Source organism: Dermacentor albipictus, chromosome 1 (assembly GCF_038994185.2).
Source record: "Dermacentor albipictus isolate Rhodes 1998 colony chromosome 1, USDA_Dalb.pri_finalv2, whole genome shotgun sequence".
Taxonomy (NCBI): domain Eukaryota; kingdom Metazoa; phylum Arthropoda; class Arachnida; order Ixodida; family Ixodidae; genus Dermacentor; species Dermacentor albipictus.
The window spans coordinates 76,984,971-77,012,582 of record NC_091821.1 but is presented as its reverse complement, the minus strand read 5'-3'; the positions used below and the strand labels follow the sequence as shown (position 1 = coordinate 77,012,582).

The 27,612-nt window shown below is 43.2% G+C and overlaps 2 protein-coding genes across 6 annotated transcripts in view; one reads left to right on the top strand and one right to left on the bottom strand.

Annotated features, from left to right (window-relative positions):
* Window positions 1-343: 343 nt before the first annotated feature.
* On the bottom strand, window positions 344-1,599 carry LOC139048128 (palmitoyl-protein thioesterase 1-like). Its single transcript, XM_070522637.1, has one exon. It carries the CDS (start codon window positions 1,465-1,467, stop codon window positions 511-513), a length of 957 nt encoding a protein of 318 aa, XP_070378738.1. The 5' UTR covers window positions 1,468-1,599; the 3' UTR covers window positions 344-510.
* Window positions 1,600-1,792: 193 nt separating this feature from the next.
* p115 (General vesicular transport factor p115) overlaps window positions 1,793-27,612 on the top strand; it is a 71,816-nt gene continuing 45,996 nt past the window's right edge. For 4 of the 5 annotated variants that reach the window (XM_070522630.1, XM_070522627.1, XM_070522629.1 and 1 more), the window contains exons 1-10: window positions 1,793-1,941; window positions 2,445-2,531; window positions 2,626-2,764; window positions 3,166-3,269; window positions 5,639-5,797; window positions 9,303-9,423; window positions 12,136-12,500; window positions 16,646-16,734; window positions 19,840-19,994; window positions 22,422-22,627. In XM_070522630.1, coding sequence (XP_070378731.1) covers window positions 1,864-1,941; window positions 2,445-2,531; window positions 2,626-2,764; window positions 3,166-3,269; window positions 5,639-5,797; window positions 9,303-9,423; window positions 12,136-12,500; window positions 16,646-16,734; window positions 19,840-19,994; window positions 22,422-22,627 — 1,503 coding nt within the window. In that variant the 5' untranslated portion in view covers window positions 1,793-1,863. Of the gene's footprint in view, window positions 1,942-2,050; window positions 2,132-2,444; window positions 2,532-2,625; window positions 2,765-3,165; window positions 3,270-5,638; window positions 5,798-9,302; window positions 9,424-12,135; window positions 12,501-16,645; window positions 16,735-19,839; window positions 19,995-22,421; window positions 22,628-27,612 lie in introns of those variants that run through there. The other variant, XM_070522632.1, reaches the window with a different exon arrangement.

The window sequence follows — 27,612 nt, the reverse complement described above, 5'->3', positions numbered from 1 at the left end:
AAAAACCTAGGCAAAACCTTCTCTAGGCATAGGCTATCCATACCTTTAGATATAATTGTTAATTGGCTTCTCTTTCAAAGATATAGTAAACTTTATTCTGTGCATAAGTGAAAAGGTCGAGGTAACTCAAAAGAAACTTCAGATAATGTGGGTGACAAAACTCTGGCAATTACACTTTAGGTGGGGGGGCTCTGCCCCCTCCGGAAAACTCCGGAGGGGGCTCGGGCCCCGGAGCCACCCCGTGGTCGGCGCCTATGGCACGCACCCTTTCCCGTGGCGCATTAGCGTCGCAAGTCCGACCGCCTGCAACCACGAATACGCACCACAGAGGCAAATAAAGCGATTCGATTTTAAAAGAAAGAAAGATTTTATTTTTCTTCGAAGTTCATTAGTAGGATTTAAAAATGCCCTAATGTGTGACAAGCGTTCACTCAACAGCTAAATAAGTATCATTGGTATATAAGGTGCCACTGCATGAATGTATCGCGAGATGAGAGAAAAAACGCAAGCTCACAGCAAATATTGCTTGATTATGTTCTCTGTGAACCACTCGTCCTTGAACTGAAGGTGGTCGCCTAGCGTGGACAAGAAGTGAAGCCTGCCGCTCTGATCAAGCTCTTTGAGGCCAATCCAGTCTTCCGTGTAGATCTTCTGGTCGTGCAGAGGCACTATAGTCTTGTCGTCGTGCTCCGCGTAGTAGCCGAACCAGCTGGTTGCTTTGGGATCGACCACTGTATCGTTTTCGAACAGGACGAGCACGAGATTATTCAGCTTGAGCAGGTTGGCTTTGTACGTCTCATTCTTGACGCGCTCGTTGTTGATGTCGGAGAGGAAAAGACTCTTGGCAATGTACGTATGTCGGTCGAAAGGGTCCTGCCAGTACTGAGCGGGGACCAGATGTTCTTGAACGACGTCCCAATAGGCGCCGATGTTCAGAAGCTTCCTGGCATACTCGCAGAGCGTCGAACTTTCCCCGGGACACCTTGGAAGCCCGTAGACTCCCTGGTGCTGCCCGCCGAGAGAGATGAGGTTTCGTATGGGCGGCTCAGGACACCTCTGCGCCACTGCCCTTAGGAACTGACCGCCCTGGGAAAAGCCAAGCGCATTGTAGCCCCCGGATAGCTTCGAGTCGTTAGCGATGATATTGCAAGCCTCTTCAACCTGCGCGTTCGTGTTCATGAAGTAGCTGTTGCCGATTTCGTCGATCATATTGGTGCCGATACGCAAGGAGTTCACGTACACGCCAGGGATAGACTGCTCGAGGAAATTCTTGAATCCACCCAAGCTCAGCGGATTGCAGCAAGAATCACCCAGGCCGTGCCACATGACGATGGGAAAAGCTTGCGACACGCTCTCGCCATCTCTGCTCAGAGGGCGGTTCCTGTCTCCATCAGTTATGTGCGCACCGCAAAACGCAACACCGATGCACAGACTGAGCTGAGTCCATAAGAGCAAGTCAAATTTCATTGTAGCTGCGCAGCAATCACCTGTGAGTTGCAGCTGATGTGAGTAACTGGTCCGAATGAACTCCGCAACAGCCCAAGCAGCAAGTTTTGGAGTGCGTATCTCGCGCGATTTGAGAGATGGAGAGCGGTGACAAAGCGGCGTAACCAAGGCGACCAAGGACACAAGTAAAAGTTGGATAAAATAAAGTAAAAATTAAAATTAAAGAAAGAAAAGCAGCACCCAGAGTTAAGTGACCTAAAGGAGCATGTGCAGGCACATTTTAAATATACTTTTGTTTGGTATATGCTACTGCAACATACTTACATTAAAACAAAAACCGAAAGCGAGAAACAGACCAAATCCGTGCGGGAGCGCACCGTGCGCCGGAAGTCGTCTGCGCCACGCCATAAGTGCAAGATGGAGCTGTTCAAGTCGGGCTTGAAAACTGTGCTTGGTGGACAGCCCGGTGCTCATGCTCCAACCGGGGCAGAAACGGTACTATAACTATTTATACAGTGATTGCAGCGTTTGGTCGGAAGGATGTCAGTGCCCATTATTGAGCGGGCTTGTGTCGAGGTGACATGCCCACGCTCCCGGCATCGCTGCTTTGCGAGCTCGTATGTCTTGCTCGTGTCAGTGTTTACAGTATTTCTGTGCAGCAAAGTCAGTAGGTGCTTTGCGTGAAGTATGTTTTTTTCTCTCGCTTGACTGAAATATACAGCGGTGAACGTGCATGCAAATGGGCCAGAGCTGACAGTGAAGAACACGGTGTTAGCGTTTAAGCGATGAGCTATTCGTTGCTCTGCTATGTTATTTTACCTTCACAGCCTGTAAATATTTTGCTTCGAAATGAGAATGCTCGTAAATGTTGTGACAAATTTAAGGAATAAACACCGACAAGGCTGCTTTAATGTGCTGTGCTGAATAACATTTGTTGTTCGACGAGATGCTACGTCACAAACCGAAACTTGATAGCGACTGCAAATCTCATCTTGTAGGTTGAGCGCCTAGTCAACAGAGTTCAGACGTCGACGCTTTTGGAAGACCGGCGAGATGCCTGCCGCGCTCTCAAGGCTTTGGCAAAGGTAACCAATATTGTGCACCCATTTTACTACTGTTTAGGGCGAAGCAGACTGTTTCGGCATGTGGTTAACATGGCTTGGTGCGTGCTGGTTTCAGAAATTCAGAGTGGAAGTCGGTGCTCAGGGCATGGACGCCCTGGTTCATATTCTGGAAACTGACAGAGGAGACGGCGAAATCATTGGCTACGCCCTAGATGCCCTTTCGTACGTCATATCGGGTGCAGAGGAGAACGAAGGTACCGTGTTTGCCAATGCACCGGTTTGTTTCTTGGGCTTGTTGCGTTCTGCTGCACCAACAAATACGACTTCGCCAAAAATATTGTACACTCACTGTTGCGAAAGCTTCGCAGCACTTTTAGTAGTCATGGCAGTTGCTTCAGCTTAGCTGTGTTTGCTACAGAAAGCTTGTTTTGGAAGAATTTTTGACAACCGCTTTTTCGTAGCATGTGCTAGGGCTGTTCTTGCTATATTTTCAAAAGTATTGATTTTTCATAGGTTGCATATCCAGAGAAATATTTTAAATTCTACACTTTTCTTCTTTCGTTGTCAGGCCAGTAGGAGGCAAGTAATGCTCTTTGTAAAATTGTGTTGTGGTAGCTTCACCACCTGTGTGTGTTTTTTATTTCTTTAAATACAGAAGACTCTCAGGATGAAAATGCAAGTCGAGAACTAGGAGAGCAGTTCACAGAAATATACATAAAGAAACCTGAGAATGTTACACTTCTGTTGGATCTCATGGAGGTAAGCCAATTAAAAATGTTCTGTGGCACTGCTGATGCTTAGATACATTGGTACTGCTCACTCTATATTGAAGGAAGCGATAAATGATAATGGGGAGTTCAGTGGAAAGGTGAGAGCCCATATGTTTGCTTAATGAATCCTCTGTACCACTTTAATTAAGGTGTGTATACACTCATTGACATCTTAATGAAAGTAATGGTCAGGCACAAAGATGTAACAGGGCAAAGGGTCAACAGGTTGCCACATGCTGGCATGGACAGCTTTACACAAGGGCATTCCAACGGAGAGCAGGTGTCCACATGGGAGGCAGGCACAGTGCATGTCAGCTGGGATAGTAGGCTGAACCACGCAGTGGCTACTTGGCTACTGAAAGTGTAACTTTCAGTGAAAGACAAAATAAAGATACTGTGTTATGCTGTATACTTAGTAAGCTTGTAGCTTTTCACACATGCTTGTGGCCAGTTTCTGAACTTGAGAAGGTTCTGAATGCTTTGCCAAGATATTGTGTGTTGAGTCGTATTTAGACTGAACTGAATGATGCATGCGCTTTCAACCACACAAATGTCAGCAGGTATTATACCTTCCCATTGAAATGTGGACAGCGGAGTGCATGGTTTTTGTAGAGCCTAGCAAAAAGCTAAGTGCACAAAGATGTGTGATGAACTTTAATGAATCCTGAACACCTGAGTCATCAGAGATTGTTGTACATCTTTGTGCCCTTTGCTTTTTGCTAGACAGCGCAGAAGCCACACACTCTGCTGTTCATATCTCAATGTGTTTGTATAGTACACCTGAAAGCTGCTCTAGAAGCTCATTAGGCCATCCGCATATTAACGCGACAGCGTTGAAGAGCTCGTGTCGCAGAAAAGCTGGTGTCGGCGGCGGTGTTGGCCGTGGGCGAAAAATCCCAGAAGGCAATTCATAAATAAAAACAACTTGCAAGATGGGCTGGGTGGGAATCGAACCAGGGTCTCCAGAGTGTGAGACGGAGACACTACTACTCAGCCATGAGTTCGATGGTTCAAAGCGGGACAAAAGCGCCTCTAGTGAATGCGGTGTTGCCTTAGAAACGTGCCCTAGAAAGTTATACTGTGGTGTATATAGGTAATTATGAGCATGTAAATTACAGAAATCGCAGTTAAACGAGTAGCGAAGTACGTTTCTGCTACATTTCTTCTGCGCTTGGCGCACACGCAGAGCGATCTTGCGGCAAACGCAGTAAACACCCTCCTCGCAATGTATGACGCTGCCTCGACAGGTGGCTCGCCACTCGCCCGCTTCTCCCCTTCGTCTCGTTTGAGCGCATTGGGGCCATGCGGGGAGCGGTGCGAGGATGCCCCAAAGTTGTGCTGTGTACTTAGAAGTGTTGTATATGAAAATTTTTGTGTGACTAAAGAGCATGCCGAGCGAATGAGTGGGCAGTGCGAACGGGGTGCGATAACGCTATCGCATTCCACTCTTGAAGGCGAAGCTTAAAGGGACACTAAAGGCAAATACTAAATCAAGCTAAAGTGATAGATTAGTGTTTGAGAATGTCTAAGGCATCAATATTATTGCGAACAGAGCCTTAATAATAGAGAAATTAAGGCAAATGCAGGACATGATTAGAGACTCCCCCGGGACATTCAAGCACTTGCCCGATGACGAAAACACCCCTCAGTTAAATTCTGTCATGAGTGCTCAACTACTCATCGCAAGAAACATCCTTTTATTGCACTATAAGATGAAATAGAATGATAATTGTCCAGTTCTATTTCATCTTTAGAAAAAGGAACTTGTTGAAATTGCCGTTGACAACGACGCGCGCGGTCGAAAGGTTGCGTTTGCGCTCGACTTTGTGCCGCCCATGCTTTTGCATTTCAGCACTTTCCTGATCGTGTAGTGTTGCGCTGGTTTTGCTGGCTCACGAAACTCACACAAACTGCAAGTAGCAGATGATTCAATGTCCATGTGATGTTCGGGATGCCCGAATGGTCTATGCCACTTGACCAGAAAGCAGCTGCAGCGGCAAATCCACCGCTATGTCTTGACTTGGTACCACCATCTCTTGGGCGCTATTTTACTCACCAACGGCAGAGAGCAAAGCGTAGTGATGGCGTATGCAACGTCACCACTCTGCAGGAGATTTGAACTTTGAAAAAGGCATTCGGACCCTTCAGATGCAATTTTCTCGTAAATTAAGTCTTTTCTTCGCATGAAAGAAGCGTTGCGAGGTTTCTGAGATGGCATTTAAACAGTCCACGTCGACTTAGTATTAGCCTGTAGTGTCCCTTTAAGCATCCTCCAATTTTTTTCCCATCCAAACTACCCGACAGCATGCAGACTTTCGTGGTGCTGCTAAATAGAATGTGATTATTCATGCACTACAGGAATTTGACTTCAGAGTAAGATGGCCATCCGTACGTCTACTGACTGGCTTGCTCGTTCATCGTGCTAAAGAAGTTCAGGAGTGTGTTCTCACCAGTCCAATGGGTGTGTCCAGACTTATGGACCTTCTCTCAGACAGCCGAGAAGTCATTCGAAATGATGTGAGTATTGGATGGCATTTTCTTGTAGTGTAGCATGGCTGATGACTTGCCAGTAATTTTTTACATATGCACTTAAGCCTTTCGACTAATTGTGACATGGCTGTAGCACAAAGACTCCAACTGTGCCATTAGCTTCTGTTGTTGTTAGTGCGTTTTACGGCAATCAGACATTAATTATTTGTAGTATTTCTAAGCTGGTTTAGTGATGGCTGTGTGCTCTCACCTAAGAACTTGGAGACCATCTCACAGTTACAGTGGAACCCCGTGTTAATGCATTTTTTTTTTTTGTGGGGCTATGTTTAAATAAATTAAAACTGTGAATACAATACAGTCAAACGCCTCAACAACGAAATGACCTGTATAATGAAGGATTCTATATGTCACAACTGTATTTCTATCTTTTGTATATATTGTGAACACCTCTACAGTGAAGGCCACTATAACAAATTTGCCTGTTGTATGTACGAAGGAAATTAAGTGTCCCCAATGGTTCTGTCCTTTTGGCTGTACCACAGAGATAGATAACATTTTGTTTATTGGCTGTACCATAAAGCTCCATTTTCCACTTTGTTCATTTTATGGTGCTCATTTACCAGACCTTGCACTTTTGCATTGGTTACCGAAAGCTTAACGCCATCACAAAGTGGGATGTTTACCCACTTCCAAGAATCGATGACACTCTAGAAAAACTACGAGATGCAAAATTCTTTTCCTCCCTGGACCTCTAAAGTGGGTACTGGCAGGTAGAAGTGGATGTATGAGATTGTGAAAAGACGGCATTTGTGACGCCACACGGACCAATGACCTCCGTTGAGCCTTTGTTACGCACCTGTCACATTTTAGCTGATGATGGACACTGTGCTCACTGGTCTGAAATGGCAATCCTGTCTTGTTTATCTTGACGATGTCGTGTTTTTTTTTTCTGCTACCTTTGAGCAGCAGGTAGAACAACTGCGGTTTTTGATGAAAGCTATTAGGTCAGCAGGTTTGACGATAAAACCACAGAACTGTCATTTCGCCTTTCAAGAACTCCTTTTCCTTGGCTATGTCGTCAGTTCAGAAGGCATTCGCCCAGACATGAGAAGACTGCAGCAGTTGAAAAATTTTCCAAAACCAACCGACAAAGAGGCCGTTAGGCAATTCTTATGACAGTGCGCCTACTACAGATGCTTCGTTAAAAATTTGTCAAGGATTGTGGAACCACTAGTGGGGTTAACAAGAGAAGACATGCCTTTTGTTTGGTTAAGGGAACAGGAGAATGCCTTCAGTGAACTACGAAAGCATCTTCAGAATCGTCCAGTTCTTGCGCATTTTGACAAAGCCGAAACTGATCTGCACAGATGCAAGCAATTTAGGCCTCGGGGCCGTCCTCATTAAGTGGCAAAATGGAGAGGAACATTGTGTATGCTAGTCGAACTCTTTCGGAGGCTGAGGTGAGAGAAAAGGAATGCCTGGCGGTGATATGGTTCATCAACAAGTTTAGACCATATTTTTGTGGTAGACCATTTCAAGCTATCAGCGACCATCATTCATTGTGCTGGCTTGCGAATGTCAAAGACCCATCTGGACAACTTCGAGGTGGAGCCTCCGGCTGCAGGAATACAGTATAACGGTCGTGTACAAGTTCGCTCACAAGCACACTGATGCTGATTGCTTGTCGCTTGCACCGATTGAATCCACGGAATCTACACCTGTGGAAAATGGACAGGATTATCCGTTCCTAGGAGCTGTGACATTGTCACAAATGACGCAGCATCAGCAGTCTGACGCGGAGTTGCGTCTGCTCATTGATTACCTAGGACACCCTGTCGAGCTTCCACAAGCTTTTGCCCGCAGCTTGTCATCGTTCGTTCTGAGAAATATTATCCTGTACAAAAGAAATTTTAACATAGTTCGGAGACATTTTTACGCATTGTACCTTCAAAGTTACGACCCGAGATATTGGAAGTGGGCCGCGATGACCCATCATATGTACTCTTAGGTGTGAGCAGAACACTTGCACACATCCACATGAAGTATTACTGGCTAAAGTTGTTGAATTCTTTGCACCACTACGTGAGAACCTGCCGGGATTGCCAAACATGCCACCATTGAAGCCAGCAGATCTCTTTCAGCTCATACAGCCACCTAAGCTCCATTCACACAAGTGGGAATGGACTTAATTGGCCCCTTTCCTACGTCATCATCACGAAATCATTGGATTGCAATTGCAACTGACTACCTAACTCGATATGGCAAGACAGTCTCTTGTTAGGCGAATGGCCATCGAAGTAGCTGCATTTTTTGTCACCAGCATAGTGCTACGGCATGGCGCTCCTAAAGTTATCATCATGGACTGAGAAACCATACTTACTGCCCGTTTGACAGTCTATTAGGAAATTGATGCACACCAGTCACAGAAAAACCATGGCTTATCATCCGCAGACAAATGGACTGACTGAACAGCTCAACAGAACACTGACCGATATGTTGTCAATATACGTGCACATGGAGCATTGAAGGTAGGATGGGATGCTACCGTACGCAACATTTGCGTACAATACCGCAGTGTAAGAGATTACTCGAGTGGCCCCTTTCCAATTTGTTTTTGGCCAGACTGTCACCACACACATTAAGTGCAATGCTACCTGTAGATGAAACCTCCGAAAATGACCATGATATCAGGGACTTCACACAAAGAGCTGAATAGGCATGACAGCTGGCACGACACCGCATTCAGCAGCAACAGCAAACCAATGCGGATTGACACAACTTGCGGTGAAGAGAGGTCCAATACACACCTGGAGACAGAGTATGGCTGTGGACTCTCATACGGATGTGCAGCCTATCCAAAAAGCTTCTTCATGATTATTTTAGCCCGTACAGGATAATTTGCCAAGTCAACCTCTTGAATTATGAAGTTGTACCAGAAGGTCAAGTAACCTTAGCACGACGATGGCATTGCACAAAAAATTGTTCATGTCGTCTGAATTAAACCTTATTACGACAGGCAGTTACTGCTTTCACCAACAAGCATTCTGAATGACAGCCTGGAAACCACTGCCTTCTTTATGAGCATCGGCGCAATGCACTTTTGGGAAGGGGACAATGACACAAGCTGCTTTCAAATCACTTGCACCAGCCATCTCCTGCGCCCTTCTATTTGTTTTCGGCTACGTTCCAAAGATAGTAGCAGTGAAATGGGCAACACATGCTCACAAGGCTCGTGCAATCGGAGCAGCATGTCATCAGTGTGGGCCACGAGGAAAGGAGAGATGTGGAATGCTTGGGAGAAGACTGTGTATGTTGGTGCTAGGCTCTCACTTTGCTGCTTGTTGGGCACAAGTTCACCCAACATTCACCAAACATTCACTCTACTGTGTGTTAATATCAGCTGCATAGTTTCATGTAAGCTCTATTAATAAATTGGGGTCTCCCGAGTGGACTGTACTATACGCATTGCAAAGATATTTGGAAACAATGTATACTGATTGCAATGTCAACACAGGGCTCTTCTTCTCTCCAGGCACTGCTTCTGCTCTCTCACCTGACGAAGGCTAATGCCAACATTCAGAAGATTGTTGCATTTGAGAATGCATTTGATCGTCTTCTAGACATTATCATTGATGAAGGCTGCAGTGATGGAGGTGAGGTTACTTTGCATTGTGCAACAGCATGGTTGACAAGCGATGCTGAAATTTTTTGGAGAGCAGTTACTTATTCTCATAGTTACCTTATGCTTGTTGTTTGAAAACTGCTAATAAAGTGAATGTGCCGGCTAGTTGGCTGAACATCTTGCATTAGGGAACGCCATGAAAGACGACGCAGAACAGGCAGAAAACAACCACAAGTAGTGCACCACACAGTGCTACGTGTGGTTGTTTCATGCCTCTTCTGCGTCCTCGTCTTCTGCGCTGTTCCCTAATGCAAGATTAATAACAGCTGTGAAAGAGAAGGCAACCGTCATGTCGTCATTTGTGCTGTTGCCATAGGCATGCTATATACTCATAATGAATGTGCCATGTAAGTAGGAGGGGAAGAGTAATAATTTGTTAATGGCACTACTTTCTTTAACCCTCTGATTGACCTACTGTACCTACATCAGTCCCACTTTTCAGGGTAACTTCATTGTGCTGTACTGGTGAAATCCAACATGTGACTGAAGTTTTTGTGTGTGCTGTCTAAGCGCCGCAATGATAAACGAATTCTCTTGTGAGCTAAATTTCTTTCTTGCTCTGGAGTAAAGAGACAGAAAAAGCCGAAGCCCATTTTTTCTCCATATATACACCTTGATTGAAAATGTATAAAAATGTGTATTCAGTACCGCTGTGGGGTTTCTAATTTTGGTGATGTTAGGCATCTCATTTGTCATGTTAACCTGCCGTGGTTGCTTAGTGGCTTTGGTGTTGCACTGCTAAGCACGATGTCGTGGGATCAAATCCCGGCCATGGCGGCCGCATTTCGATGGAGGCTAAATGCACAAACGCCCGTGTACCTTGCATTGGGTGCACGTCGAAGAACCCCAGGACGTCAAAATTAATCCCGAATTCCCACTACAGTGTGCCTCATAATCAGATGGTAGTTTTGGTACGTAAAACCCCATAATCTAATTTTTCTTTTTTCACTTGACTCACCTGCTTCTACCTGTAATAGATTATCCACATATTAGCTTTACCAAGACATCACAGCGCAATATGTGAGAAATTCACACCCTTTTGAGTCTTCTTAAAGAGGCACTAAAGGCAAATATTAAGTCAAGCTAGAGCGATAGATTAGTGCTCGAGATTCTCTAACGCGTCAACATTATCGCGAACAGAGCCTTAATGATAGAGAAATTGAGGTAAATGCAGGACATGATTAGAGACCTCCCAGGACATCCAAGTACTTGCCTGATAATGAAAGCACTCCTCAGTTAAATTCTGTCACCAGTACTCAACCATTTGTTGCAAAAAACATCCTTGTATTGTAATAAAAGACGAAATAAAATGATGCTTGTCCATTTCTATATCTATTTCATTTCTAGAAAAAAAAAAACTCTTGAAATTACCCTTGACGACGCGGGTGGTCGAGAGGTTTTGTTTTCGCTCTTGTCCGCACCATCCACGCTTTTGTGTTTTGGTAGTTTCGTTATTGCATAGTGCTGTGCTGGTTTTGCGGGCTCGCGAAACTCACACAAACTGCAAGTAGCAGAGAGTTCAAATTCCACGTGATGTCGCAGGATGCCCGTACGGTCTACGCCACTTGAACAAAAAGCAAGCAGTGGCGAATCCACCGCTCTGTCTTATCTCGATACCACCGTCTGTCGGGTGCCGTTTTAGTCACCGATGGCAGCAAAGAGCAGTGATGGCGTATGCAGCGTCACTCCTCCCCCAGTTGGGTGGGGGAAGGTTTGAATTTTGAAAAAGGTGTCCGGACCCTTGAGGTGCAATTTTCTCGTAAACTTAAGTTTTTTTGGGGATGAAACAAGCATTGTGAGTTTTCTGGAATGGTATTTAAACAGCCCACATCGACTTAGTATTTGCCTTTAGTGTCCCTTTAAAACCATCTGTTTTTTAATAACTTTTGTGATACTGCGCAGCCCTGACAGATGATACTGGTACAAAGGGTGCTCAATAAACTCAGCGACAACCTGGAGAGCATGCACATGTTGCTTGCATAGTGTGCTAACCTATACAAGCTACTTCTGACCATTTTGCAGGCAGCCACGAGGAGGTAGAAACGGAAAATGAGGATATGTATGCGTCGCTTGAGGAAAATAGCCTAGGTGGATAGTGGAACATAGAAGTCCTACTTTCTTTCTAATTTAAAATGTTTCTGAACTTTCAGATTTGACTTCTTGCAAACACTACTTGATGAAGAACTCAGTCATGCTTGAGACATGCTAATATGATCCATTCTCTTATGTTCATCATAGTAGTTAAGCTGCGCATGTTACAACAATTTTTTGTATTGTCAGTGTGCATATATAATGTCTCGTAGCTACACATAAGGTTAATAGCACTCATTTTTTGTTTGCAGTCTGATAATACTAAAATAAGTTAATGAGCAGCCTGTAAACGAGCAGGGTTTTAACTTTAAATAATTTCTCGGTCGCTGCCTATATATAATATCGTGATCTGTTTGAGGAAGGTCATCTTAATATGGTAGCATTGCTATAAAGGGGTTCTTTTTCCATTCATCTTTATACATTGCTTTTCTGTTCTTGAAATGTTGCTACTCAAAATGGGTTTTTGTACAAGACGAGGTGGCACTAACTGTGCATGCCTATGTCACTCCTTTCCTTGCTTCTGGCATCTATAAAGGAATATGGCTGATAAGAGTGCACTCACCTGAGCCTGTGTGTTGTGCTACCTATACAGGCGTGGTTGTCGAGGACTGCCTGGTGGTCCTGCTACACCTACTGAAGAACAATAATTCAAACCAGAACTTCTTCAAGGAGGGAAGCTACATACAGCGGCTGAGCCCCTTCTTCAACTACCACCACAGCCAGCAGCAGCAACAGGAGGGCTCAGAGGCGCAGCAGTCTGGTGGCGGAGGTGGATGGTCAGCCCAGAAGGTGTCCAACATCTTCCACATGCTCCAGGTGGTGCGCTCCTTGGTGTCGCCCAGTGCTCCACTCAATGTCACTTCATCATGTCAGAAGGCAATGAACCAGTCTGGCCTGCTTGAACAACTCTGCAACATCCTTATGGCCATTGGTGTTCCTGCTGATATCCTCACTGAGGTAAGCATGTGCTCTTTTCACCTGCTTTGAACTTAAGTGAACTTTGAACTTTCCATGTGAATGGCAGCTTCACTGCATGCGAGCAGGTGTGTGTGCTGTGTGCCATATGACTGCTGAAAGGGCAACTTTGGGGATTTTTTAACCAGTCGCTTTCACAGCCGGTGATCCGTCAGCTGTGACGACCAAGTCCAAAGTATAGGAATTGCTGTTTCTGGCTATTCTTCATGGATGACAGTACATTGCCAGCTATATTCTGTTTTGGGTTTTGCACACTACCTGGACATATATGTCTGCACTTTCAACAGTAGTAGTTTGTAAAACAATGGGTAGCTTCCTGATCACCAGACTCTGCTATGTTGTAGCCGTTGCAGCCAGAGTACCAGGCTCGAAAATAGGTCATACAGACTCCCGAGTGGGTAAATGTTTTTTAGCGCATACCACTGAAAATTTTGGAGCAGAATCATTCAATGCAGTGCTTATTATTTGAGGGCCAAGTTCATAAGTCCAACAGGCATCCTTGTGTGTTCTTCTTTTTTTTTGTGCTGTACCTGATGCAGAAGCCTTTCATGAAGGAAATAAATTGGACATATTGTAAATGCGATGTCTGTAGCAGACTTTAGAGCAGTTTTCGTGCAATTCAATGCATGCTCAATGCAGCAGGAAAATGTGCCATGGAACAACAGGTCCAGCGGAGTGCCAAAAGGGTGGAAGCGAAGAGGTATACGAGCCTCAGTGAACCTTATGTTCCGAGTGGTTTGGTCAGATATTCCAACTGGGCCAATTAATTTGGAAGGTTTGCATGCGCAATCCTGATCAGTGCCCTGGAATTAATATTTTTACTGGGGCCTCTGTGCTTTCTGGCCATGGTGTTAGCACTGGAGCAGTTATGCTAACATCATTTTCGAAGCTGTTATTAAATGAAATATGCAGGGCTCTTTATCTCCTTTAGCTCTTTATCTCTATGCTTAGCTCTTTACCTCTTTATCTGCCTTGCAGAAAGGTTTTGAAGGCAACACAACCTTCATAAAGTATATTTTTGTTTTGTTTTTTCCAGCAAAAAGAGTTGTGTGACAAAAGAATGTTTAGAATTCATTGTAGTTGAAGACATTGTCTTAAGATAATGTTATTAGCAGTTCTGTACTTTGTGTATGCCTATTCTAACATCAACACTGGCATATTGAGAAACAGCTCCCTGGGCTGTCCAGTCAAGTTTCAGTTTCAATGTACTGTCTTGAGTCTATTTAATTTTTTTTCTATATTTTTATGTGATCTGAAAAAATTTATGCTTGACAGTAAATGCAGTAAAATTTGAAACCACCACTTTCCTGGCAGGATAAGAAAGATCAGCATAGTTGCCCTTTAATTGGGGGTACAGTCAACTTTCTTTGTGCCACTTTGTTCCTAGTGTTATCCTTTCTTGGTATAGACACTGATAGATGAGCATGCATTTCATGCACATCAGTGACTGATACTACAATATTCTAAAAGATGGCTATGGCATCCACAGGCTATGCATGTTTGCAAAGGAAGTGAGAAAGGGGATGCGCAATATGGCGTACTAGGGAGCATGAAAAATTGTGCTACTCCAGGACTCTACGTTCTAACTGAAAGACGCGTGCACATTCGGACTCATTTCTTGGCTGTCTGTACTTAAAGTAGCTTGCATCACACATTTACTTTTTGCAGCCATGACTGTCCTTATAAACATAGCACACATTGAGGCACTCAGTGGGGTGGGGAAGGGCCAACCTTCTAGTAGCAGCCCTTCCATTACTGGCTTATCTTAGCTCTATACTAATTAGCTGCAAAGTTGCCAAGCACCTCAACAGAACCATTGCTTTAAGAATATTTCATCATAATGAAGTTACAGGAAACTTGAGCTTTAAAGGCAGCCTTAACATCCCCAGCATATACATAACTATTCTGAATTACCTTTATAATAATTTTCAATCGAACCTGAAACAAAATGTGCCCTCCTTTAGTAGGCCGGGGAAGGTTCATTGCCTCCTTGCCCCCACCCCACCCTTGCACACATGTCTGTACTTAAAAATATGGGTGCCTGTTCATTGTTTTCATACACTGGTCCATTTTGTGCCAACAAACATCTCATGTATCGAATGTGGGATAGTCTACTTGGCTTTGAGCAGAGTTCGCTTCATGTGTATTTTACAGGCTTTGTGTGGGGACAAGAATGTAGTGAATGAAAACGTTTATTATACAGTTGTAACGTCTTTATGCAAAAATATAGAACTAAGTTACTTGCATTTTTATTGAATAAGAATAGAAGAAGCAACATTGCATTTGAAAAAAAACCTAAGCTGCTTCATGCTGCGACGTTAACTGTTGTGTTGGCCTGATAACTTGTATTGAAACTTGAATCCTTCAATTTTGCACTTCACTTTGATTAGAACAGCTGCTTATGTATGGTAGTAGCTGTGCTGGCCTTAAGTGCTAAGGAGAAAATTACCAAAAGTGTTGTCTCTACTACGTTTGAAATCCTGGATATTTTTTTTTTTTACCATGTCATGTAGACATATCCATCTCCTACCTCTCATCTGTGTTTGCGATGAATTTTTGTAACCATGAATCTCTCCTACCTGGTCAAGTTATTTTACTGTGGAACAAAAATTGGCATTCAGTGCAGCTGGCCCTACATAATTTACGTATAATTGTCTGTATTGTTCGGGATTCTATACAGTTCAGCTAATGTTGATTGTAAATCATATTTATTTTTCGTTTCTCTTACATGTAGTGCACAACTTTTTTTTTACCACTTTGTGTTGAGGCATATGCTGTCTTTTGTCCAATAATGACGTATTCACCACTTATGGGACAGTCTTTGGTCATGTCGCTGGCCTGCAGTGTGTTGTAAATAAGAGGACTTCCCATACCAAAATAGAATTTGGGTCTGCACAGTGGGTTATGAGGGATGCTGTAGAGGAGGGCTATGGATTAATTTTGACCACCAAAGGTTCTCTGATATGCACACTAAGCATAGTACACTAGTGTGTCTTCAGTCTGCCTCCGTCAGAATGTCGCTTCTATGGTCTGGAATCCAACCTACAGCCTCTTCCTCAGCCGCTGAGGGCCATAGCTATTGAGCCACTGTGCCAGGCGATGTCCCTTGAATAAAAATACCTTTTGGTGCAGTGCTTTTAGTTCAATGAAGCAACTAATATTGAAGAGGAAGAAGAAACTTTATTAAAGGATGGTCCAGCAGTTTATTGAAAAAATATTGAAAAAATATTGAAAAATCTAAAAGCACAGCGACTTCTATATGGGAATGTAGTTAGTTTTACACTGACTGACTTGAGTAAGCAACGATGACAGAGCAACTATTGTGATGTGTAAGGTATGTGACTTTTCTACCACCATGTTCGTCATTCTTACACCTGGGATTAAAAAAGAAATTTGTAGGGTTATGTTAATATCTGGTTTTAACACACTGTATGCAGAAAAAAAGTAAATGGAATGCAGTTCTGAGGTCAGTCTATTGTTGTGTGATATTGTGTCATTAAACAGTGTTCTGCCCATGCAAAAGTATGCCAGGGCTACATTTACATGTGAGCATGTGAGAATTTCCTCTAATTCCTATTAAATTGTACTGTGACATACAGTTGGCCACAAATGTTTAAGGGACACAGGATTTGCAAGCACTAAAAAACTGAAATCCCACAAAGCTTAGGCACTTGGCATGGAATCCAAAGCTTCTATCTGTAGTAGTTTTTGTGGCCTATGATGCCTTGACAGAGTAGAAATCCACATTTGTCATGAAACCCATGCATGTTTAGACTGCAGAACTGTGTCCTTTTTACTTTGTTTCTGCTGTGAATAATAGAAATGGGCTCAAAGCTGAAATGTCACTGTTGTTTCTTTGTTACCAGTTGCACAAGACCAGGACTGTTATTATGTAGTGATTCCTTCCATTTTGTTTTATGGCACTCTTATCATTCATCACTCGTGGCCGGCTGATCTCCTTGATAACATGGGCAGAGCGCTGCTCTGACAACTGACAGAGTGCGGAGCATAGTGGCATTGGAATATAAGTGTTCCATTAACCCGACACAGGAACATAGATCTCTGCAAAATGTTCACTCTTGCCTTATTTTCGGTGAACAAAATATTGGAAAAAAAATATTTTTCAGACAATAAACACAGTGGCAGAAGTCATCCGAGGCCATCACAGTAACCAGGAGTACTTTGCTTCTGTGAATGCTCCTTCTAATCCCCCTAGGTAAGTCAGCTTTTCTGTAGCCATTTGAGCTGGAACATTTTTATTAAAGCAAAAGGCACAGTAATGTGAAACACAAGGATCTTTACTGGTATCGGATAGACATATTAGTGTCGGACATTTTTGTTTTACACAAGTATAAGAGAAGTAGCAATATAGTACTTGATTGTTGATAATATATGGCAGTAAATTTTGGCTCATGAAATCTCTTAGCATCTTCATTATTGGTGCTTTGTGAGGTTTTCCATCCTGTCACCACATGGCAGACACAGTATACTTATTTTGCTTTCTCAAGTTAAAGGATTTTGATGCATATTGGTGCAGTGAGTAGTACATGCATTGTATGATAATTTATCTACTTTAACTACTGTCACTTGTTTATAGATGAGAAACATGCGGACTGACTTTTTTTTTCATTGCAACATATGTTCTGAAGGTCGCCTGTGGCACAAAGCACTGTTCCATTTCTGCAGCAGGATTACATGGAGAGGCAGGTGTTAGTTGCATAAGAAACCAAAACGTTTATCAATTTCGTGAAGATTTCATATTACTTGGGTTAGGCTTGCATTGCACTGTTGAAGTGTGTCGCTTTCCAAGGTTGTTCCGTTTTGCAAAGTTATCCTAATGCAATCGCTTCAACTTTTCTGGTTTTGAATTTGAAATTTCAGTTGCCATTTGACAAACTGGCAGAGGTTTTATGCCTATAACTGGCTGACTAAGGTATCTCATGTTGAATATTATATTGCTGAAGCAAGCATTTATTTTCTTCCATATTTTGACTGATGTTCAGGCTACCTATGTTTATTCTTGTATCTGGCGAACTAATCACCTGCTATAATTTGTAATGCCCAACTAATACAGTATGACTCACTGCCATCATCATGCTGCCTTGCCATGTCCCAACACAGTATGGTCAAGGAAAGTTTATGGACTGTAATTTTGGCAAGATATACCTTGATACACAATCGCTAATAAATCTTTTACAAATGGAAAAGCTTTAAGAAAAGGCCTTGCAGTGGTTTCAAGTATTGCATCAGTATGTACATTTGGATGCTTTTACAATGAAAACTGTTATTACAAAAAAAAAAGACTTGAATAATAAGGGGATAAGCATGTAAATGTGTCTAAGAGACAAGGATGAAAGGACAAGACAGGACACACATAGTACACGTAGTGTCCTTGTCTTGTGTGTGCATTTACATGCTTGCATTGCTGAACCAACTGGCCCAGCTAGATTCTTATCTTCCAACGTTATTGTGAGTGCCAATACAATGAATAATTTACTCTTGTTTAACAAAATGTTGTTGAATGCTTTTGTTTAATAAAACTATTTGTTCCTCCAATAATATTCTGGACCTCTTTGTCTAATGCACGTAAGAACACACACAAAATCTGTGGCTGTGATTTCATTTCTAATGTGCAGGATCTTAGCTTCCGAGTACTCGCATGGCTTGTGCTGTCACATTTGATTTTTGCTTGTGCAGATTGTGCCCCCTTTAGTGGGCCTGGGAAGGGTCGTTGCGTCCTTGCTGATTATTTTCCAACTCATGTGGTGATGTGAAGTAATGACTTGTTTGTCGGACATTTGTAATATTACAAAATGGAAGTTTTGAGAGCACATGCACTCTGTTTATGTGCCTCTGCTTGCTGCCAGAGGTAAAGCAGAGGCTGTGTGCGTGACTGAACTCCACGTAATTTAATAATTTCTTGGTTTTGCCTGTCATCAAACAGCTGTGCTCTTTGGAACTGGTTTACGAGTATGTTATCCCATGCATCAGCGTTCATCACTGGCTCTCTGCCATGAGTGTAGGTAGCTGTGGGTTTCACAACCCTTCACACAGTCGTAAAGCTGAGAAGTCACCGCTCACGTAGTACTCTGCCAAAGCAGGAGAAGTGCATAGCATAACAATCAGTGAGTAAATCTGTTGACAGCAGCATCCATGTGCTCAGAGCTTATGACCTATGATGTTGTTGGTACCATTAATGGAAAGACGGAATCCTGAAAAGCTGCCCCAGTGGACTGTGACAAGGATTCAGAGGCAGACCTGAAAGTCATGATGACCAGTGAAGCAGTAGCAGCAGTTCATTCCTTGCAGGCCTTTCTTGCATCATTGCCAGGACTTTTGGCTGAGCACGATACTATGCCCTCAGATTATCAGTTCAACAGTAGTAGACTACTCTGTGAAGTGAAGCATTCAGAAAAAAAGAAGTTCTTGAACGTGTGCTCTGGAACTTTTTTTTTGGTAGAGTTTGGTTTCGTTTGGCACACTTATTGTGCTTTATTAGGTGCTCTAGGGGGGACAGTCCCCCTAATGGAGTAACCTATGCGACGGGGGAAATTCATGGTATCATGATTTAATATTTGTAATGAAAACCATAATTAGTCAAGAAGGTACTGTGGAAAGAGATGTGACCTGGCAGAGTTCAGTCAGGATGAAACAATTTAAAAGAAGATTCAGGTGCTTTGTGCGAAGGATACTAGCTATGTTTAGTGGTTACATTAAAAGGTAGTATGACTGTCAGTGTTGTGTAGAACTAAAAAAGTTATGACGAAGAAGTCTTACCAGCTTGAAGATGCAAGTGTCTGAAATAAAGAGAGCAGTGGTGGAGATGTGGAATGAGACGACTATGCCCTGGTAACAGCCTAAGTTAGGAGTATTTCAGAAAATGTTCAAGTTAGAAAACTAAGATGGTTTAGTTGGGTTATGAAAAGGGACAAAAGCTCTATCTTGCAAGGTTGTAAGAGGGAATTCGGTAAGCCAAAGAAAAGGTGCAGTGACATATTAGGGAAGGTATCAAAAACCAAGAGGCCAAGGGAGAAATGACAGTGGGAGAAACCAATCTATGAACAGTGGTTGTATATAAAAATGACATGGCTGAATAAAGAAGTGAATTTTTGTTAATTATTCCAATGCAAATTTTAATTTGTTGTGCATGTTATGTCTGCCTCTTCATATTACCCTGCTGCAAAGACAGAGTCACAATACGGGCATATTCAACAGAGACCTTTCAAACACCTGCTGTAAATGTGTATACATATTCTTGTAAGTGTATTTAGCTTTCTTCTTCAGCCTGACTCTACTATTTCTACACACTATTTTTTTGCAGACCTGCCATAGTCGTCCTGCTAATGTCCATGGTCAACGAAAAGCAGCCTTTTGTCTTGCGATGTGCTGTGCTGTACTGTTTCCAGTGTTTCCTTTACAAAAACGAGCTTGGCCAGGCGCAGATCATCCAGACTCTTTTACCCACATGTGCAGACAGTAAGTTGATCCTGCATCTTGGATGGCCTTTTAATTTTTGCTTTATGACCTATGGTCACACTTCTGAGCACAGCTATATGGGCAAAATTTCAGGCACCCATTGGCTAATCACACTGTACGTCCCCAATCAGTGTGAGTGCCTTGATTGTAAAGTATATGTATTGATGAACTTGTGCTAGCAATTTTATTATTTCTTGTTATTAACTTTATGGCTCATTACTCGTGTTAGGCAAATTAATAGTTAAGATTAATATGTAAGGATTATAATGCCAGCCTCTACACTTCTCATTTGCCTCTGTTGTGTACAAAGCTACTATGTCATGAACAAAGTGGACTATGACAAAAGTTTAGTGGAACGTGTCAAGTGGCAGGCAAATGTGATTTGTAGCTGTGAAGGAAGTATTAGGAATGTACTACTGTATAGTAAAACCTCATAATGTTGAAGGGGAAGCCATAATTGCTTTCTTATATCGATTGTTGCATCTATTGCAATATGAATCTATAAAAATTTCAAGGGGAATCTCAATTACTTTGTTATAGCCATTATTTCATTATATCCCATTTCGTTGTTATAGGGTTTGATTGTATACGGTGAACCCCCCTTAACCGAAGGCATAAAATGAAAAAGATAATTCAAGATAACTGGTAATTCAAAGGGTGCTGTAACGTAAAACTATTCCAAACTTTTCTATTCCAGTTCTGCAATCAGCCCTCCACGATTGGTCAAACACTTTTTTGGACCACCCCTACTTGTCTGTCACGCGACGTCACGAAAACTGTGATAGCTCCCCATCTGATATGACTTGTACACACTGATTATGTATGATTTGATCAAACAGAAGAAAAATAGTTATTTCTGATTCGACCCCTTTTTGCCATGAGCCCTCGGCTATTGGCCAAAGTTTTCGGGCTGCACTCTCTTCACCTGCCTGTCACATGACGTCACAAAACCATAAAAAACTCACCGCGTCAAAGTGACGTGTACGTGATAAAGATGCATTAATGTGCCGAACAAAACTGAATTTTCTTCTGAATAGCCGCAGGCTGCCCCGTTCCGAAAGGAATAAAAGATGGCTGCTGCCAATCGCTCAGACACTGGCAACTCGCACATGCCAGAGAGCATGGGTTTAATTGCGTATAATAAAACTTTTTGCGTGGCCGTGTATCGTTTTCGAGCACTTTCGGCACGTTTACGACCTCGTTCTGCCAACTCTTCTTTGCTGAGGATCCATTTGAGCGTCATTCTTAAGCTTCCGTTGCATGCCGCCACAATTTTCGAGGAGCCACCGCAAGCTAAGTAAGGGAAAGCGGACCAGTCACAGACGCCGGCACCACCCTCTTGATCTGGTTATCGATTTCCAGTGCAGTGCCTCGGCCCCATCGAACCCCTCTCCACTTGAGCGTGCTCCTAGCCTCTTGTCAGCCAATTAGATAAGACAAGCCGCCCAGTGTAGGCAATTTTATTAGTTTTTCAAGCAAAAAAAAGTGACCCATTATGAACGAGGAGAGGGTTTTGATTGGTCTGTTCAGACAACCCTGCGGGTGACCTCCTGATCCTTGCGTCGGCAGTTACGCAAATTTGACATCAGGAGATTGGAATAAAAAGATATTGGAATAGTTTTACGTTATAGGGCCCAATGTATGCAAAATGTCACCATATTGGGTGCACATTGCAAATTCAGAAGTTTAAATAAACCACAATGGTGCAGCTGCCATCTATGCATAAAAATGCATGACATAGTAGGATGTAAAGGATGCAGGTATATCGGAGTTGCCTTTTGGCACTGTCCTCGTGTGTAGCACACTGCCCAAGCACACTCTGGACTCTGTTGCTGCAAATTTGTCAAGTACCTGTGGCCCACTGGCAGTGTGCCCACATTATCATTACTTATCACGAATGTTCACGAGCTTCTTCGAAAGTTCTTCAAAAATAATCACAACCACTGCATTTATTCCTTCATTCTTCTATGCTTTATGTTTTCCTTTCTTGAGTGTTAAGGTCTGCTCTGTGTCTGCTACCCATCGGTAGTGTCCTTTCCTGCTCTAATGTTTAGAGATATCAGTAGCCTAGCAGGAGAAGCACTCGAAATAAGGAGGTGAGAAATACATGGTGCTGTGGAAGCTTACAATGTGCCATGAAAATCATTTCAACTTGGCTGATGTTTTGAGATATATGCAAGTTCGAGTTAACTGTAGTGTGAAAGACAGGAGTTGAGCATGCTGGTCCCTCACATCTCCATGGTCAGCAGCATTAGCATAAGCACTGACATCGTGGTCTTGAGCACTGAAATGGTCTTTTTCTGCATCACCCTTGAAGACTGCCCCTCCATGGTTGCCATCTCTTGTGGCACTGCCGTTTCCTTGTTTGCTGCCAGTGTGTTGTCTTCTGATGTCCCTTGCTTCCCCATCCTCCTGCTTCTCTGCCAGTGACGAGTGTGACAGCGGGTCAGCTGCTGTGTGGGGGTCTATTCAGCACAGACCCGCTGAGCAATTGGTTTGCAGCCGTGGCCCTGTCGCATGCACTTGTTGACAACCCAACGCAGAAAGAGCAGCTCCTCCGTGTGCAGCTTGCCACCAGTGTGGGCAACCCACCAGTCTCCCTCATGCGGCAGTGCACTGCCATCCTTCAGCAGGTGAGCACTGTCTGCAGGGAGCAGAAACTGGTAGTAGGCTGGCACAGTGCACTGGATTGTGATATTAATGTTAGCATAGAGGGCTATTTGTCTTGGACTAGTGACTGGAAGGAGTTGTTCTAATGATGATCGATGAATTTTTTTATTTGGCTAACGATTAATCATTCATCATCTTAGCCTTTAATCGATTAATTGCATTCAATGCAGGGTTTTTCATCGATTAACTGATTAATCAATATTTTTGCTGGGTACTTTTAAAAAGGTTGAAACACAGTTGTCTACTCTTGTACGACCCTGTTTTAAGGTTTGAGAGGTGGAACCAACTTTGAAACACAAGTGTATAAGCATTTGATAAAGGATAATCTTTAACTCGTTAAAGAGTACGTAAAGTTGACACTAGTGGCTTTTGAGAGGATAAAGAATATATGTTATAAAAAGGCACTTAGTGCAGAATTAAATAAGAAACATGGCACTAGTGAATAGTACTGTTAAACAAGAAATAAGAAAAATGGCAAAAGTGAAAGGTGAAGTTAAACTGAAGTATGCAATAAATTGCACTATGCACAGGGAAAAAGAATATTACTGGTTTAGGATCTTAAATCACATGCTCTTTTCTTGAGAGCGAAGGAATGTCAATTGGCTGTGATGTTTAGGCAAAAACAACACTTTCTTTGAATGCCCACACAACGAGCATGCGAGAATAGATGCTCGGATGCTATAGATTTGCTGGGATCGGCATGAACTCCATTGCTACATCAAATACATACTCCCAACCAGTGTGCATGCTGTGCCATGTCTTTAGTGGACTGGAAGTGGCATGATGATCAATGACTGGGTTCCTATAGTATGCCTTGAATTGCGAGGACATTTCAAACCTCCGGCTTCAGGCGCTGCGGTGGCGTGTGGTGTGTGGGAACAGAGGGAAAGCGCTCGGTTCCGCATCCCTTGGTGCTCTGAAAAACAGTCGAAAGTCGCTCTACCACAGCTGCACAGTCATTGCTCGTGTGCTGCCATTCCAGTACGATTTCATAATTTTTGCACCACTCCTGTCAAACGCTCAAAAACAATCAAACGGGTCTAATTGATTAAGTCGATAAAATTGAAGGTGGTCATCGATGAAGATTAATTGTTTTGTCGGATACATTTAATTGATTAATCGATTAATCATTCATTGATATTGCCAACCCCAACTTCAGAGCAAAGCTGCTAGCTGGCTTCGCTTGCATAGTATCAATGATCACAGTATGGCAGTAGAGGCCATCCTTGAAGCATGGGAACTTTGCACATACATGCCACAGGCATGAAAGGTATGCTTAGTGCCTGTGATTGACTGAGTTACAGCACATTTCAAGCATATGCAATGTTTTGTGAAAACGTTTCTGGATTGGATGTCAAAAATGTTTGAGAATAAATTCATTCCCCTCTTGTACAAGTCACTGTTACTACACCAGCGAATAGAGGTACTGTCCAGGGGCGTAGCCAGGGGGGGGGGCTTATGGGGCTTCAGCCCCCCCCGAAATTTTTTCGTGCTGTCCATGCACCGCCGACCGAAGTGACCTCCGGCGCCGGAAATCACTCTGGATTTTGTCTATAATGTCTTTTTGACGCTCGAAAAGACATTTAACCGCGAAGATTGCAAACTCGGGCTGGATTTCGTGGCAATGCCCATTCACCGGAAGTCACATAACGCCAAGCAGTCCCATCCGAGCACGAAGTTTCGAGGGCGCTTTGATGGTGAGCGGGCTCGCCGCGGCATCTCACTGAGGCCATGGAATCTGTGGAGCGCATGGATATCAATTGCGAAACTTTATGGGTATAAATCTCATAAGCTCTTGATGTGAAAGGTGCATTGACATTTCCAAAGTTGTGCTTTAGATTTTCAATTGCGGAACTTTGTGCGTTTAATGTTGTTATAAACATTTGACGCCAAATGTCTATTCACTTTTCTAAAGTCTTACATCGGAACATACAACGAGACAAGCCAAATCAACACACTAGCAGACGAGTTGACAAACAGGCAGCGAGGTCCAATGAGACGAAGCGTTGGGGTGGTTCATTTGTGCCGTCATGTCACATAAAAAAATATAAACATTTTTTTTTAACCTACGCCAGAACATCCATGTCAAGACACTCAAGCCAGCCAAAGTAAATACGTTCTTATTTATTTTTTCTACTTTGACTTTTATTCGCGAGGACACATTGAGCCTCTTCGATTTTTTTTTGTTCTCGCTACCCTAACCGCGGGCTGCCAAAGCCAACCAGAGCGCATACGTTTTTCTCGTATGGCCCCGACCACCGTGCGGTACACTTTGGTGCGAGTTCGGTTTGCTCTGGCCGAGTGGATTTTCACCGAACAGAGTTTTGGATGTCTTCTGGCTAGCAGACGAGAAAAAAAAAACAATGGTCGCTCGCCGCCATCACTGTGGGAACTCGAAGGATTGCACCGCATTCCTTGAGCGGAACCTTTCCGGAAGGTCTTCTTTCTCCGCTGTAGGATACTGAGCAGTATGCGTATGGTTCTCAGTGGACCAAGCGTCTCATGTTTTCTTCGGTATTCCTTCCATAGCCCCATTAGGTGCCCGAAGTAGGCATTAGATTCTGGCCAAGATACTTTCCTATGCGTTTCTTTTTCCTTTCGGTGCCTCCGCCTCACAGAAAAAAAAATACATTGTTGCGGCGCAGCGAATTGTCGCATGGTGAAAGTTCGATTTTGATACTTCTTTTGCGGAAAGTAATGGGCGACGGGACGCTTCAGTTGCCGGATACGTTTATTATATTATTGCGAAAGCAATTATATGGACACTCCAGGCGCATTCCTGCCATCGCCCTCATGTTTCGTATAAAGTCCAAGGGTGATAACATCGTGACCACGCGCTGCATGCTGTATGTGCGAGTGAAAGCGTAGGAGGGGAGGTGGAATGGGTGAGCCGACGATGGTGGCTCAGTCTTGTGTGCGCAAAGGAGAAAAGCGGGGAGCAAGCGCGCCGCCTTCCGTCGCGCGCAATACATCGGGGGGAGTGGATGGAATGGGGGCGGAATCTAGGATTCTGTGAATCTATGATTGTGCAACATGTTTATTTGCCTTGTTTGACGCATTATATACAGTTACTTCTTTATTACAGTATTATGTACGCATTATACAGTTATTACAGTTATACAGTTATTAGACGCATTATATACAGTTAACTTATACAGTTACATACATAGACTCATTGGAGACTTATACGTATACTTAAATATCTTGTTGCGAGGTTTTGTGTATACATGCAGTGAACTTTGCTTCCAGTGACACTTTTTTGTCCTTTATCAAGCAGTATTTTCTCATTTGCATATCCCATTGTATCTTTGCATTTCTAATGTACGAGGGCGAGTCAAATGAAAGTGAGCCTACCCTAACCACGCAATAATGGTTCGGTTCATTATCTGCGAGGCATGCGCGTAGGAGAACGGCATGTCTCATTTACAAAAGTGACACGCAGGTGTGAAGATAAATGTTCTTTAATGCTCTCATACACTGGGTTGAATATGGTTGCGTCACATAATGGACACTTCAAAAGTTGAACAACTCGGTGTCACGAAGTTTTTGACAGCTGAAGGTGTTTCCAAAACAGAAATTAATCACCATATGACTGCCGTGTACGTTGAACACTGCATTTCATTGACCACTGTGAATCGTTGGAGCAAACGGTTCAAAGGACGTTGCAAAGACATTCCAAGACCGGGCCAAAACCATCGTGCAATCACCCCCCACACAATTTCAAAGGTTCATGAGCTGATGAAACAAGAACAGAGGATAAGCATCGATGAACTGGCAGACCGTCTGAACATCAGTCACGGTTCGGTTCACGCCATAATTCATGAGCTTCTCGGCTATCGGCTCTTTGGTGCGCAATGGATCCCCAAGATTTTTATCCATCGCGAGAAGACGAAGAAGTTTCGCGCTGCCTTGACTCATCTGATCGGGTATCACAATGAGCATGGCGACTTCTTGTTTGCAACTGTGATCGGGGACGAACCTTGGTGCCACTACTACGAGCCTGAAACACGACGGCAAAGCTTACAGCGGAAACATTCGAATTTACCACGCCCAAAGAACGTAAAGGCCATCATTTCCGCTGGAAAGGTGTTGTTGACTTTTTTTTTCGATCGACAGGGTCCATTACTGATAGAATTTGCTAAATCTTGACAGGCTATCAATTGTTTCCGATATTGTGAAACGCCAGAACGGCAGCGTGTCACAATCAAGAACGAACAACGTGGAAAATTGACGAATGGGGTCATCTTGCTCCACGACAATGCCTGTCCCCACGTCGCTTATGTGGTTAATACAAAACTGGCAAAGTTCAAGTGGGAAACGCTGCAACATCCGCCATACAGCTCAGACCTGTCACCTTGCGACTTCTACATTTTGGGGCAACCGAAAAAACAGCTCAAGGGAACCAGATACAGACTTTTTGAAGCAGCAACCCAAGGCGTTTTATAAGACGGGAATCACGCAATTCGTTAGTCAATGGGACAAATGTCTAAATTCTCATGAAGACTACTTTGAAATAAAGTACCCCGTTGTTGGCTCATTCATTTGACTTGCCCTCATATATCTTGCAGAACTGCTTTTTATACGTGCTCTCTGTCGCGACTATAACTTCGGTGCAATTACTCACGATACACGACAAGGGACAGCTACTCCTGCGTAATACAATGCAGCAAACGACAGCGTCATTGAGATTTTTCACTGGCCATTGCATATATACAAGAATGTAAGCACGGTTCTTGAATGACAAAGTTTCATTAAGATATTTGTCCTCAACTTGTTCAGTTCATTGCCTTTTAATTTTTCATATTAGCGGCATGCGCTGCTTTCCTGGTTTCGAACTGATATAGTTCTACAGTTCGTTTGATATTTTCTTTACTTAATAAATAGACAAAAAACATGGACGCATTGACGTCAGTTATGTTGGGCACAATTTTTGGCACATACGAGTATA